The sequence below is a fragment of the Colletes gigas genome, unplaced genomic scaffold (genome assembly GCF_013123115.1).
Source record: "Colletes gigas isolate AHSC1104 unplaced genomic scaffold, ASM1312311v1 Colletes_gigas_Sc00025, whole genome shotgun sequence".
In the NCBI taxonomy this organism is placed as follows: Eukaryota; Metazoa; Arthropoda; class Insecta; order Hymenoptera; family Colletidae; genus Colletes; species Colletes gigas.
In genome coordinates this window covers 1,786,600-1,802,549 of record NW_025106654.1, presented here as the reverse complement: position 1 = coordinate 1,802,549, position 15,950 = coordinate 1,786,600, and the positions used below count along the sequence as shown (strand labels likewise).

The 15,950-nt window shown below is 43.3% G+C and overlaps 1 protein-coding gene across 2 annotated transcripts in view; it reads left to right on the top strand.

Moving 5' to 3' along the window:
- LOC122401453 (A disintegrin and metalloproteinase with thrombospondin motifs 10-like) overlaps positions 1 to 15,950 on the top strand; it is a 52,031-nt gene that overhangs the window by 16,839 nt on the left and 19,242 nt on the right. For both annotated transcript variants that reach the window (XM_043403582.1, XM_043403583.1), the window contains exon 3: positions 11,223 to 11,557. In XM_043403582.1, the coding sequence (XP_043259517.1) occupies positions 11,223 to 11,557 (335 nt within the window). The remainder of the gene's footprint in view (positions 1 to 11,222; positions 11,558 to 15,950) is intronic.

Sequence of the window (15,950 nt, the reverse complement as noted above, 5' to 3'; positions counted from 1 at the left end):
AGGAGCAACGATACATCTTTCGTTCGAGACGAACCTTCGGCGTTCCTGTAAAATGTCCGTAGCTCGCATCTGCTGGTTTTGCCCCGTCATAAATCTCTCCTGTCACTTTAGCGCAGACCGCGGCGGCGCGGCGCTTCCCGCTCGCAGAAAGTCAGACGTTCGTCAAACGGCTCGAGCGACGAAAGAAACTCGACGCAGGAGTCGATGTAGTCGTATTTGCTTCACTCCTATCGCGCGTCACGTCCCGATCTGCGATAAGAAAATTAATGTCGCTTCCTTTGTTCCCGCAGGAGACGAGTTTATTGATTGTTCGATGGGAAATATCGTAACCAGACGAGCCCGGGGGAAATTGCGAAACCCGTTGTTGCGCCGTCACCGAGAGAAGACACACTGCCATCTAGTTTACACGTTCGATAAGTGACGGGAACAGAGACGCGACGGAAATTCCTCCGTCAGACTATAACATGCACCACCCTAGAAATCAAAATTTCCTATACGCGATACAATCGTTCGAACCTGGCTTCGATCCATGAACGTCTCTCTCTTCTGTCTTCGTGTTTGTCGGGCAGTAAAGATCGACGGAAGACTCGTGCAAAACTTGCCGTAGTTAGAGTTGCGCGCCAAACGGAGATTTCCTTATCGCGACGGTGCCTGGGACAAACAGGATTTGGATAATGCATAGGAAATATGGTATTATGTACCAAACGCCAGGATTATACGTCGCGTCGTCCCAATGAGGGTTGCTCTGGCGGTTCCCGCGAAGAATATCTCGAGAGTTGTTGTTTCGTGAAAATGGTTAGCGAGATAAGATGCGCGTTCGTGTACGGCGCAACGAACAGGACGTAACAGCGCCCGCGTAAATGGCCGGTTATATGCGCGATTTATTGGCCCGGCGAAAGATAGATGCGTTTTGCAGCAAAGACAACGCCGCGCTTGCACGCCGCCCCCGCGATAACAATTCGTCAACCGGTCATCGTAATTTAACTCCTTCCCGCTGATAAGGAAGATTCACGATAACGGCGGGTAGAAAAGGTATTCCGAAGAACAAAGGAGCGTGTTCCAAGTTTCGGACGGCGCTATCATTACCGAAACAACGAGTTCTTACGTACGATTTTAACGAGACTCTTTCTTACGTTTGTCGGACAAATATTACCGCGAACTAACGAGGGGTTAATTTTCTACGTACGTACAAGGTTTCCGTTTGAATATTTGCGGCTAAGAAACCTGGACGTATTTTTCTATTTTCCTCGAAGGCAATTTCGAAAGGCACCAGGCACGTTTTCGTTTCTAACGTTGCATTCTATCGCGCGGCGATATAAATCGAACTTTCCTGCGGAAGAAAAAGGTTGCGGTTTACAAAGTCCACGCACGTTCCCATAAATCCATCAAACCGAAAGTTTCGACTTTTTCAAACGTCAAAGTTGCCCAACCGCGCGATCCTATCTGCGAAAGTGCCTAAGATAATTAATGAAAAACGAACGAGCCAAGACAGCCTGAGATTGTGCTTGGCTGGTAGCCACCCACGTGCGAGCGGCGGACTTGCCTTTAAAAAATCATTCCGGAATCATTTCCACGGGCCTTTGCCCGAGCGAAAATTGTATTCAATTGATTATCGTTCGCGGTCTTGATTAACACGCGCGGTTACACTTTATTGAATTTCACGTATTAACGCGACTCAAAACCTTACGATAGTTTTTTAGTAATTGTATAACATCGAATAAAGTATTATCTCTGTTAAAATTCCACGCAAGTGTCGTCGTCGCGTATATCAATTCATTTTGTTGTTTCTTGCTAAAGTTATACCGTTTTACGCCTCCAAGATATTGTCTGAGGCATATAAATCCGCCTATCTACCCCATCGCTGAGAAAAAGAAAAATACGAGAGTGCCAGTGGGACGCGCGTACGCGTGCGGCACAGTGAGTCGCGTTAAAGAAGGCGTGAACAATAATTAAGTTGTATCGCCATGATTAATCGTCGTCTCTGATTGACCTAGCCCTATTCCGGCCGGAGCTACGATGAATACATACCCGGAAAATTGCTCGGCAGACTGCGTTCCGTTCTACTGCCGCACCGCGCCGGCTGAAATTAATCTTTTCGCTACCCGAATATAGTTTTCATCGCGCTCCGTTTCACCCACGAGCCGAAAATTTCTCTTGAAAAATCACCAGATAAATACAAACGAAATAATCGGAGATTTAAGAGGGTAGTTTGGTCTAGACGCGCAACTTTTAAGCCTTTTTAGTTACATTCTGAAAAGAAAATCCGCACGCGCACGCGTTTCTTCCGTGTATCCGAACAATTAGCCTCTAAGGGCATTCGCCTGCTTTAATTTATATCATAGTTTAATTACTACTTGAACGTACGATGTCTTGAATTATTGCGACAGTGTACGCGCGTAATAACTGTACCCTGCGCGTACTTATTATGCCTTCGTCAACAAATTACAGGCTATGAAGATTAGATAGGGAATAGAATTATTAGAAATTGCAATCGCAATTATAAACAACTCTACTTAGAATGACTGATCGAAATTAACTGTACCTAGCTCTGGGCCCCAAACCGTGGAACGAACCACTTGATCATTAACGCTAAATAATACAACAGAATAACAATGTTTACCGCAACGGTACTAATAATTTTGTGACACGGTGCATGTTTGAATCTCAGAAATTTTACTCGTCGTCTAGCAAGGAAACTTTGCTCGCGAGTGTACGCCAACTACGCCGAGGGAACCTTGAGGCGTGATTTGTTTAATCGAAATCGTCTAATTTCCCGTAAAAGCGAAGCCATCTGTTGCAACGGAGAGACGAGTACGGATGCTTCCCTGGTATCGCACGAGTCAAAGAAATGTTTCATCGTTCCTCGAAAGTAACCATCCTCTGAACTACGGCGGCGTACATTTTTTACTTTCGTTTATTACTCGACAATGACTGTATTATAACGGCATAGGAGACGTAAATGAAACTAGGGAGTAGAAAATTGTAACGATCGTAGGGCCAGAACCAAAGAGAAAAATATTTAATTAACGATTGAAAATCGGCGTTCTTTTTCGAGAGGAAGTTATTGAAAAACAGTTTGAATTGGGGTCCGAGGTATCGAAGTTGCGGCTTGTTTCCGCGGCTATCGCGGGAACCTTAATGAATTCGATAAGTAGGTATATGCTAATGGCCGAGGATTTTTGCGGTGCTGGTCGAGATGGGTCCGAGATGGTCCCGGGGAGTGAGTCATCCGAGGGAACTGGTTTCTACCGTAATACCAGGTATCAACGATAAAGTATCGCCCCGACGCCTAATAACTTTGACTCCTGGAACTCCGAGGCACCGTCCTCCACGACCCGCTGGAACCGGAATCTAACGTTGCGTGAATCCTCGCGGGCTCTCGACGTGGGTTGAATTTATTTTCGACGCCCCGGCGAAGAGTTGTGCATCTCTTTCCGGGCCGCGACGTAACTGGCACGATTCGAGCGAATCTAATTCAAGAAACTGGAATCGCTCGAGGACACCGAGATTTTCGACAGCCGAACACGATGACCAAACTCGTCCGTACTTCGAATAATCAAAACAGAACGTCCGCGCAGTTAGACGATGTGGTTTTGCGTACGCTTTCGCATACCGTGTATTCGAAGTACAACCACGGAATAACTTACAACGATCAGACCGAGCTTGAATTCCAATGAAGAGAGTTGCTCATGGTTACGACAGTTGATCGAGTTCTGTTTGAGACGGGATGCTTGCGATTCGAACCGTGGAAAATTTCGAACTTAGGTCGATACGACTAATTAACGTTGATGTTTCGATATGAAACATTAGGTGCCTGCTGGTCGAGTGTACGGGTAACTCTTTGTTCCTTGAGACAAGCGGCGAACGAAAGCTCAGGGTTTACCAGCAATCGAATGAATTGTTTCGCGCCGTGGAACGATCGAATACGTCATCGTGTAGGATGGGTTAATTAATAACTGGACGCATAAGCGACGTGTAATTACGCGAGGCAGTGACGCGAGGCATCATCTATTTTACGTAATTAAACAAGTCGTGTACGTAGCGAGCGGGTACGATGTGTCGCTGTGTAGTGTGGGAAGGATCAGCACCCATGTGTCCTGGATCGAGTACACGATCGTTGCAGTAGGTAGAGGCTATATGGGAGGTCCGAGTATTCATCCGAGTCCCCACCTGCAGTTAACCCCGACTCGCTCGAGGCGCACGCTGATTGGTCGGCCCGCCATTTTTCCGACTTTAATGATAATAGGATAATGATGATTATACCGTTCACCGAACGCACTAGACGGTGCCTCTCTCTTTCTCTTTGTCCAGCTATTTATCCGCATCGTAGAAACCTGTATCGAGCGTGGAAAGCGACTACGCCGCCGTCGCTCGATCGTTCGATCGTTCGATCGATCGAAACTTTTTTCCCATCCGGCTACCGCCGCGCCGACCAGCTCTCAGACCCGAACCACCCGCGGTTCCGACTATCGCGCCGGAAATCGAACCGTCGTAAACCCGATTTTTACGATATCGATCGATATCTTGATTAACCGTGGATTTGTTCCAGATTTCCGGCCGATTACAGGCCGATCGATCACCGAATTTTACCGGTACGGGACGTTTCGTACTGCTTCGCGAAAACTAGAGAAAATTAGTTTAAATCTTTTCTCGAAAGGTAATAGTAAATTGTAAACTAGCAAACGGAACTAACGATATTAACACTAGAACTACCGACATTTATAGTGTGTTTATTTGTACCAAGGAAATAGAAACGATAGGTGCGTGAAGAAATGTATAATGCAATGGAAATAAGTGTTTATTTATTCTCTTATAGAACAAAAATTCAGTCGAGTAAATTTTTTACAGGTTTTATTAGAAATTACGAATGGGTTATTTTGACTGGTTTGGTAATTCTAGTATTAATAATAATATCTTGGATGAAATTCTCACGCGATACAGTGTTCGTGAGTGAAACGTGCTGTCGAATCGTAAACAACGAAATCCTCAGGAAGCAATGTAATACCGTATCGAAATTCAGCGACGCGTACTAATTCTTTCATGAGGCAAATACACCCGCGTCGCGCATTTATTCCACAATAATCCTATTCACGGTCCACGTATAATTCCCACGTCTTTACAGTGCGTCATTAATTAACGTTTATTTCTATTTATCATTCGTCGACGGACATATATTTTGGGAAATTTATACGCTCGTGGAACCGCTGGAATTTCGAGGATATTTTGGTCCTGGTTTCGGATTGTTCGTAATAAGCCGCGCGACGCGAATAATTCCCTCGCATCGACGCCATTGCGGAGCCAACTTTAGGTTACCAACAGCCTAATTAGAATTCGATATTAACGCAGAGATGAAATTAACCGATAAATAGAGTAAATTGTCGAACGTGTTCGGTTATCGTTGCGGCGCCGCGTCGCGTCGCGTTCATTCTCGTATCTCCAGCGATTTCGACCAGGTAGATCCTGGTTAATTTCTCTGTCAACGATCTTAAGGGGCCTTTCTACATTGTGGGATTTTAAAAAACGAATATTTTTGTTTGCATTGTCTTTTAGTAAGTAGTCTCGAAAATATATTTACCAAATATTAAATTGAAATTCGGAAAACTAACGAAGTTATAGCCTGCTGTAATGTACCACGCGCAGGTATATATAACTGGACGTAAAACTCTAAGTTGCCTTTCTACATTGTGGGATTTTAAAAGCGAATATTTTTGTTTGCATTGTCTTTTAGTAAATAGTCTCGAAAATATATCTACCAAATATTAAATTGAAATTCGGAAAACTAACGAAGTTATACCATACTGTAATGTACCACGCGCAGGTATATATAACTGGACGTAAAACTGTAAGTTGCCTTTCTACTTTGTGGGATTAAAAAAATCGAATTTTTTTTTGCATTGTCTTTTAGTAAGTAGTCTCGAAAATATATCTATCAAATATTAAATTGAAATTCGGAAAACTAACGACGTTATAGCCTGCTAAAATGTACCGCGCGTAGGTATAACAACTGGACGTGAAACTTTAAAGCTGTTTTTCTCAAAACTACATTTTTCGGCACTGCGTATGTGATAACAGAAAAACTATTCAAGATATCAACAGGAAATTTATACAGTATCTTTAGAACTAGTCCCCCTATAGCATGAACTAGGAGAATTGCGATATCTGCAATACTTTTTCGTAAAATAGCTGCCATTTTAACATTTTTTGTTTTTTTGAAAAGATCCCAGTTCATGCTATAACCACACTCATCTATATTAAGAATATCGTTGGTTTTTGGATTTCGGATAACTTGTTCGCAAGATATCACATACGCAGTCGGGCGTCGTTCCTAAAAACTGTTGTTTGTTGATCAACAAAAACAGCGTAATCAATAGATATTATGCATTGCAAAAATTCGTAAATATAGCTAAATATATAATAAATGTATCTCTTTAATAGTCCGCAAAAAAAAATCGCAAAGAAACATGTATTTTTCGTGCCTACAAGGTAGAATGGCCCCTTAATTAACGTTATTTCTATATTCGTAGCTTTATCGAAACGAATACGGATATATATTTTCTCAACTGGTAAAAAATAACTTTTTTCCCTTATTTTTTGTCCCTGTTTCCGTCGCTAGCCTATCTCAGCCCCGTGAATTGCATCGTGTTTTCGCAGAACCGCGTCGAATCACCCTGAGCGATTAAAATGGCTCCGTGTATTGCTGTTCCTATCGAGGCATCGACGCGCTACGTGGCCCCGAGTCTGTCGCTCGTGAAAAAAGAAAATAACGAAGGGAAATATGCTTGTAATATATATTCTAGATTGAGTCTTACGTAAAGATAACGAATTTAATTTCGATATTAAAGAAGATACTCCGATATATCAGCGACTGTTATCTACAGTGGTCGCACGTCGCGTATCAGTTGGCGTTCGTTACAGTCTCGAGTCCTGTCGTTGCAAGGATTCTTCGCGCGTGCGATAAAGACAGCGATACTCGATCTGCGTAGAACTTTCGCAGCGGAAACGGTATCTGCGCCGTGAATCTTAAATAGCGCTAAGAGACTCGCGCGACCAATATCAGCAGCAACCTGTCTCGTTCGGGGACGAGATGCCCTTTGCGATACTCGTCCGAATCGAGGCGCGGGGAATTTATCTCCGTCGATCCGCGTATCAAAATCGAGCCGACACCCGTTACCAGCGATACAGAAATTGACCACCGAAAAGAACACCGTGCTTCGAAAGAAAATCGAACTACACGCGCGGAATGAAACGAGTTCAGCTGCCCCCGTGACTACATTTCACTGGATTCGAACAGCTTTCGTAAAAGATAATCGCTGGTAGATATTTGGGGATATCTTTTCTATCGAATCTCAACTCGTTCGTATACGCATCTTTTTCCAACGATAAGAAAAATCGACCACAGATTACAATGATTTACCTAAATTGCAGAGGCAAAGGGCGTCGACCACGACCACTCGATGTTTGTATTCTCATAAAAATATATTTTAGATTCCTCAACTTTCACGAGACGAGAATTATTTAACAGGGGTAATTTTTGTAGTTAAAATTATCAAACCCAGAAAGTCAGGATTTAAGGGGCCATTCTACCTTGTAGGCACGAAAAATACATGTTTCTTTGTGATTTTTTTTGCGCGCTATTAAAGAGCGATTAGTTCCGTGTTTTGTAGATACATTTATTATATATTTAGCTATATTTACGAATTTTTGCAACACAAAATATCTATTGATTACGCTGTTTTTGTTGATCAACAAACAACAGTTTTTACGAACAGCGCCTGACTGCGTGTGTGATATCTTGCGAACAGGTTATCCGAAATCCAAAAACCAACGATATTCTTCATGTAGGTGAGTATGATTATAGCATGAACTAGGATCTTTTCAAAACAACAAAAAATGGCAAAATGGCAGCTATTTACGAAAAAATACTGAATATTTTCATATATTCGGCTGCCTTTTTGTTAATAAAAGAAAAAGTATTGTATATATCGCAATTCTCCTAGTTCATGCTATAGGGAGGCCAGTTCTAAAGATACTGTATAAATTTCCTGTTGATATCTTGAATAGTTTTTCTGTTATCACATACGCGGTGCCGAAAAATGTAGTTTCGAGAAAAACAGCTTTAAAGTTTCATGCCCAGTTTCGAGACTACATACTACAAGAAAACGCAAAAAAATATTCGGTTTTTAAAATCCCACAAGGTAGAAAGGCCCCTTAATTGCGAGCCCCTGGTATCGATGAAAAGCCATAGCAATAAAACAAAACAGCTATCAAACGAAAATCCGTTAGCGAATATCCGTGGGCTCGTTCTCGAAATTCGGGACCATAAAACATAAATAACGAAACTATCAGAGTGAACGAACGATCCCGCCGTGTATTTTGCTCCGATGATGTCGATCGATCGCTCCAACTGTTTACTATTGTTGACGGTGATCTAACGCCTAATAGAATAATTGCGGTTAGCCTCTGCCCGAGGAGAACAGAGAGGAAAGGACGTCGGGAATGCAGGCACGGTTCAGCTGTGGTAATATGTCTTCGTGTAAGAACGGGCCCGACAGTTAACGTCGTTGCGATCCAATCTGCATACCAAGATCGGATATCGTCTTCGATGAAACGGACGAAGTCGTTCCAGATTTTTATTTCTCGGAGACGTTCTACCGTTCGTAAAAGTACAACTTCGTTTCGGCCCTCTTATCGATAATTACTTCCATCGTCTCGATGATTTTTAAACGGGAACCTTCGTAAATCGACCGGATCGCTTGAAAAACTTTTTCATCGGGATGTGATTTACCGCAGTTAAAATTTTCATGTTTTCCTTCGTCCTCTACTCTACGCCGGTGACGCCAGCTGACGGGCTCTGAAATGGCAACGAGTATACGTGGATTTTTCTTCGACGAACTTTTATGGTAATATGTTGCCCATATTTCCCTCTTTACTTCCCACCACAAGGCGGATATCTTATAATCGTTAAACCATAATACGTCGTTTAATCGCCGGCTGCTTCGTCGGCTAATTTTCCCACTCCCTTTCCCCTATGCCTTTGTTGGTTCTTAAAATTAAATAAAATCCTGTTCAGTGATGCGTATTGATTAAAAGGGTTGAAACGCGAAACATCCTGTAAATAAAATTTCCCTTTTCCGAAACTTGTAGCAAAGAGTAATCCGTCGCGGCGATTTGCAACGCAGCGTGTGACAAAACACAATATAATATAATTCCCTGTCCCATTGCGCTTTTCAAACTTCCCCGACACCTCTGTCCTTCGATCTCGTATCTGTGATCGAGATTTATCGGTCGTCGGATACGGTGTTGACAAATTACTCGGGAGACATTCTCTTTCTGTGCGTAGAAGGTTGGGTGGCTTGGGGGGGAAAAAAAATGATCGCCTTTCAGGATCGACCGGGTGAAAACCGATGGCAGCCCTGTAAACGGGCGCGTTAATCGAATCTACGAGCGGTTCCTTTCTAAATGATTTGCTCGGCCGCGTGTGCGGGCCATTAAATCAAACGGAAATTATTACACCAGTTTTACGGTGCATAACTGTCATCCGTTCGACCTCGCGTTGTCGCCCGATCGATAGACCGCTTTTCATATTGTGGTCACCGTCTCCCGACCGCTCTTATTACGCCATTATTTCGAATCGTTTTTGACCCGAGCAGCACAATATCTCCGATAATTATTTGTTCGCGGTTGTTCCATCGATCGCTCTACGTCTACCATTAGACAGAGACGCGAAACAGACCTTTAAAAACATTACTTATCGCTACCAGTCTGATTATCAATTTTTGGTAGCCGTGCATAGACTGTAATATTTCTCGATGATATCTGTTTAATCGTTCTTTTATCTTTATTTATTCCTTACTTGGTTTCCTCCGTATTAACTTTGGATGAACCGATAGGGTGAAGCAAGCACGGAGCAAAACGATAGACAGCAATGCGTATTTAGATTAGATTCCATAGTGGAGTTTGCCTCTGAATGGCTTTTAGAGACCAAAAGATTTAGCACCGACCGCAGCTGACTCGCCAGTAAAGCTACCTAGCTGCCAGGAGATTTGATAACCGATCGAAGAACGTTTACTAGCTAGAATATAAATCGGAAGAAAAGGAAACGATAATGAACGTCAGAATGGCGTATCAAACGTTTCAGAACTCTCTTTTTAGAATTCCAAGAGTACCATCGTTAACATTTATATACTAAGTAACCGACGAATTTCAAAGTCTCTAACTTTATATTACGCTTTCGAAATTGTCTCGTAAAGAATGATCCTCCAATGATTCGTACCATCGATAATACCAGGCTGTAATTATATCGGAATAGCTGTCTCGGCGAAACGCTGCCGGAATGGCGATGTAATTATTTGTTTGAAATATTGTTTCGGTCGGTGCTGGGTGTCCGCAATGAATCACACCCTCTTCCGAGTTGAAGTCACCTCCTCTGCCTGGCGTTTACGAGTCTGCCCACTTACGCGCGCTACAATAAATGTTATCTTGCGTTGCTCGAGCGAAACCGCCGCTGGTAAACAGTCAATAAATATATAGCGCCGGTTTATGTACTCGCTGACCCTTTGCAGAGCGTTCAGGGAGAGATATATCACACGTTAGGAATAAATTTTTCCAAAAAAACTGAACATTCTTGGACAAGATGGATAGCTCGATCCTGCGAAAGCACGATTTCACATTCAATTTCGATTATGTAGAATAAGGTAGTCTGAGTAATTGTTTACCGTTTTCTCGCGAGAAAAAATACGAAGGTGGGAATACCTCGATGGAAAAAGAACGATAATGTCCTTTGACCAGGCACGTTTGAGGCTGTTCTCAAGGGTTCCAAAGAAATTCTTACGTACCACATGCGCGCACACTCGCATACATATGTTACACGCTCGGGAAAACAGACTTTCCCTTTCCACCCACGCCACGTTCGGTCACTCCCAGTAGAAAATTATCCAATCCCGCTTGGAGCAACCACTTCCACAAAAACCGATAGCCAATCAAAAATTTATCTCTATCGACGACGAGACTAGCTAAGCCACCGAGAGTCGTGACAATTTCTTAACCAGAAATACCAATGTCTAAACGTTAATAGAGTCGCTAGTATATAGAATTATTATTCCCATTTGTTGTTTTGATTATTATTAATCGAATCCGAATGTGACAATCTGTTTTTTCTCCTACAAAATAATTAACTTGCAAGCTCCCTAAAGCTGAACTCACCGAAATCGTTCTCGCTTCAGGTATATACACTCTACAGGAACACATTCACGGGCACGAGATCGTAATACCGCGGAAGGTAACCCACCGTGGAGATTTTATCTCGCACAATGTGACCCACCACCACCACGAGGATGGTCCAGTAGTCCACTATCGGTTCTCGGTGGCCGGTAACGTGTACCACATCGAACTGATGGCCGTGGACAACTTCATCGGGCCTCGAATGATCGTCGAAAGACGAAAACGAGACGTACACGTGCGCAGCCGGCCGAAAAATCAATCGAGCAAATGCCATTATCGAGGTTTCGTTCACGGACATTCAAATTCGCAAGTTACCTTGTCCGCCTGCGATGGTTTGGTGAGTTTTTGCTCTTTGCTTTCGCTAACACCTTCCATTTTGTTTTCAAACTCCTCGAACCAGAAGAATAATGTTATTTATAAGTATTTCAATCCGATAGTAGCTACCCAATCCAATGGGAAAACTGTGAGTGATCGAGATACTCCGATCGAGAAAAATGAAGTTTCGTACGTCCGACATATCGTACGAGTGTTCTACTTAAATTTTCCGCGTCGACTAAATCACATGACTCGAGAACTTCCAGCGAAAGAAAACGATCGGATCTTATTTTACGATCATGTACGATGATCGTCGCGAATAACAACATTGTTTATTATTTACGGATAGAAAAAATAAATAGAGAAATAATATGAAAAAGTCAACCAAGCCTTTGGAGACATATTTAAGAAACACAAATACGCTTTCAAAATCTTCTTTCAATATTTTATATTCCGTAGTTTTGTTTGTTTAACAAGGATGGATATTTGTTGGTGAATTCGAACGTTTCCAACGACGATAAACTTCTCCCAGATCGTATACTCGTGGTCATTACTTGAACGGCAGCTTTAATATGCAATAGAGAAAGGACTTGCCAAGAGATATTGTTCAATTTAGTATACTTTAAAAATATCGTTGTTCGTCTACCATTAGAAAATAACGCTCGACCTTTCGCTGCATCCTCTCTTGTGATTTGTCTTCGTTCACCCGTGGCATTATATGCTAGATAACGTATGTTAACGTTACTGCACGCTGCAGGAAAGTAAATTCCAAAGAAAATACATGCGACCTATTAAATGGATAACAAACGATACGTCGTGCTTAGAAACGCGCGATGGGAAAACGTACAATTTTAAACAACAATATTTAATCATTAATTGGAACTTACCATCTATATAGAGAACTTACATATGTATTCCCTTAATACAGAACTCTTCGTGTTTTTTTAACAAATAAAATGGATCGGATATTAGAATTTCATCGGAGAAACTTCCGGATGAGCTTGAGGTGGGGGAGGACGAAACGAAGAATTGCAATAACCGTTGAAAAGAAAGGAGAAAGAAGGCGAGGGTGGCAATAAAGAACGAGGAAAAAGAGGCGCAAGAACAATGGAAGGAAGAAAAAAGCGTAGAAGGTGGAAGAGGAGAAAAAGGAGAGAAAGGATATGGAAGGGGGAGGAGCCCAGCGTGCATACATCGGTGCAATTTGCTCGCAGCTCCCAGATAATGATTTAATTTGCCACGGCTTGGCAGATTTATGACGGCGCACCTAGACCGCGTCCACCTGTAAACGCGCACGCCTATGCGTCTACGTTCGCGCTACCAGCTTCCAGGCAAATTTCTACACCGATGTCTTTTTCTGTCTGTGCGTTTTATGCTGCTACGGAACAACTTCGTGGTTCTTTCATTGAAACTCCGTACTCATCGGTGTCGTATGCGATCACGCTACTCGAGATAAACGTAAAGGAACGAGTTTTGATCATCCATCGGTTCCTTCCTCGATAACAATGTTGCTTTCGAGCCCGTAGAACTGTCCAATGTATGAATTCATGGCGTATACTTTTCCTCTTGACTTCCGTAACGCAACGATGATGAGCCAATCGATCAAGAACGCAGGAAATCGAACGACAGAGGCAAAAATCCAAGAATTTTCTATCGAGACGTACAGCGTGTTAAAAGTTTGTGGAGCGTTCGGTACGAATACCAGCGAATCCGGGAAACTTCCGTCCGTAAGAAACACATTCTCACGCAATGCCGCGTAATTGCTCAATTTTCTCGAGGAAGGTCGTGAAACTGCATATTACTTGTGGCGATTGATCCGACCGGGGCGTTACGAAGACACGAAATTTCGCGAGAGCGCCTCGATAAAAAGGAAAGTACTGCAAAATTTTATCGTAGATTTTCCGTAAAGCTACGGCGAGGAAGCGATGGGTTTCGAAGCTTAGTGCCCTTAAAAGACTCGAAGGTTTGATAGATTCGGGGGCGTTAAGAGGGCGCGAGAGTTTTCATGGGTTCTTCCTTTCCGTAACTTTTCAATTGGATGATCAAATATCGCGAAAACGTCGCGTAGATTATACGACGCGATCGCGGGGAACTGGTTTCAGGATACATCGCGAATTATAATCCACGAAGCGTAGCAGGTGTAGGGGGTGAAGAGATCATGTATCCTTGTACTACATTAGTCGCATACTTTGTTGCTAATTTCTCCTTGAAACCGCCGTTATGCCCTTGTGCAAGCATCCGATACGCGTAACCGTTCTCGCATTTCTTGTACCTGTAATATTCCGTTTTATTACGGCATAAAGGCCGACGGAACGGAGGCGCGGGAGCGTGCAACATTCCCGAAAAAAAAACTCCCGTAAGTCCTACTTGTGTTTGCGGCTCGCGCAGACCTTAAATCTCGCCGTGACGTCCAATCAATCGCTACCTTTTTAATTGAAACCTCAACTGCCGTTTCTTATAATATTCTGTAGATACTTACCTACATTTTTAAACACCTACTCATTACTACATAACATAGACTCACGAATCGCAATTTCTGATTGAAATGTGTCAGCGACAGCTGCGATCTGTGGAATAATGATAACGCCACGTAACAGGAAGCATTAGGCCGTCAAGCTGTTTAACGACCGATAATAAGCGATATTATCGTCGAGTCCGTTTCACGGTTCTGTCGATCGGCGTACTCCTACGGAATAATTTTCGGACGAATCGATACAGTACGCGATCTTCGTAATCGACGACTATCTAGGCTGGCCACGTCGCAGATCCGCGCGTATTTACGCAGCATGTAAATGAAGTAATCGTTCCAGGTGGCATGCGGGCGTGTGTGCGAGTGTAATTGGCGTCGATACGTAATGTTCTGTAATTTCAGGCTTCCGTGGCAATAGCATTATCCGGTGGGTAATTCACATGCCCTCGATTTCGACCGCTTAACGTTAGTTAGAATTGAATTTGACACCCGGATCAATCAATTAGAATTTGTCAAAATTATAAATCCTCCTTCGAACAATTTAACTTTATTTAAATCATCTACCCTTTATCCTCGAACCGCGATTCCTTTGGCCTCGCAGAGCCCTAATCGCGTTATCAGCGACGATAACACCAGCACGCGAATCTTATCGCTTCGGTTTCTCTGGCGAATAAATAGGAATAACAATTCGTAGAGTACGAAAACAAGAAAGAAAGGAAGGGACGGTGAGGCGGTTATCGTCGGGATACCGAAAGGTGTAGCTTCTTTATCCGTTATCTCGAATTGCACGAAGTCCTCGACGCGAGCCGGTATCGTCGTCGAAGGATCAAGGATACAGCAGCGAGACGCGTCTACTAAATTTCCAGGAATGATCGTGAGTTACGATAGGCCCGGTCACGACGACTGCAAAATGCGCCGTGGACATGCATCTTCTCGCGTGACGCTTCTTCCTTAACAAATGACACTTACGTACAAGTCGTTAGCATCGGCTCGTTCCATAGTTCGACGAGTTCGTTAGAAGCGCTATAAACGAAATCGATCCACGTTCATTTCTCCAAAAACACGTTTAACCGAAACGATTATTTTCAATCATCGTTGTTGCAGGCCATTCCGTCGGGCTGCCAATTGAAATACAAGAAGGACCACGGCAAAACGAGAGGCTCGACACGACGCGCTTATAAACTGCTTATAAACCCGATCTAATAAACAACTTCGGTTATTTACGGCTACGTCTCGCTGTAACGAGAGACACCGAGGCACTAAATCGTCTCGTGGATACCGAGCTGATTTAATTTCCCCTGAATTTTTAACGAAACGCGAGCCGAAGTCGGTAATATTTTAAACGCGAAACGCGACGTTGCTTACAAAGTGTTTCGCATTTACGTCCAACGTAGCATCAACTTGACAAAACTGTAAATCAACCCTCGTAGAAAGCGAACCCATTCGTCGATTGCCTTTTCAACGACTCCGCCGTGCAATTTTACGATCCGCGAGGAACCAGCGACGACGTATCATCGTTAATCGAACGATCCATCTTCGGTTACGCGTTTGTTCGTGTTTGCGACATCGATTCGACGTTTTTTACTTCCTTTGGCGCGCGTTCTTGCGAAAACTGATCAACACATCTGACCAAATACGAGTCGCGATACTCGAGCATCGTGGGACGGAAAAGCCAAAGTCTCCTAAAGCGACGCGTATCTCTGTCGATCATTGAATTTTCTACAGAGGGTTGCGTCGTAATTCGCGAGATTTTCTCGATCGCGAGTGATGTCAATCATTTACGAATACGTCCTCCCGCTAGCAAATGGTTATAGTACGTGCGCACAATTTGATTGATTGTTCTCCGTCTCACCGCGGAGAAACAGGTTCCCGGAATACGTGCCGATACCGGATCCGCAGAGGCGGTGAACATATAATTATTGGTAATAGGTAATCAGAGAAGTGC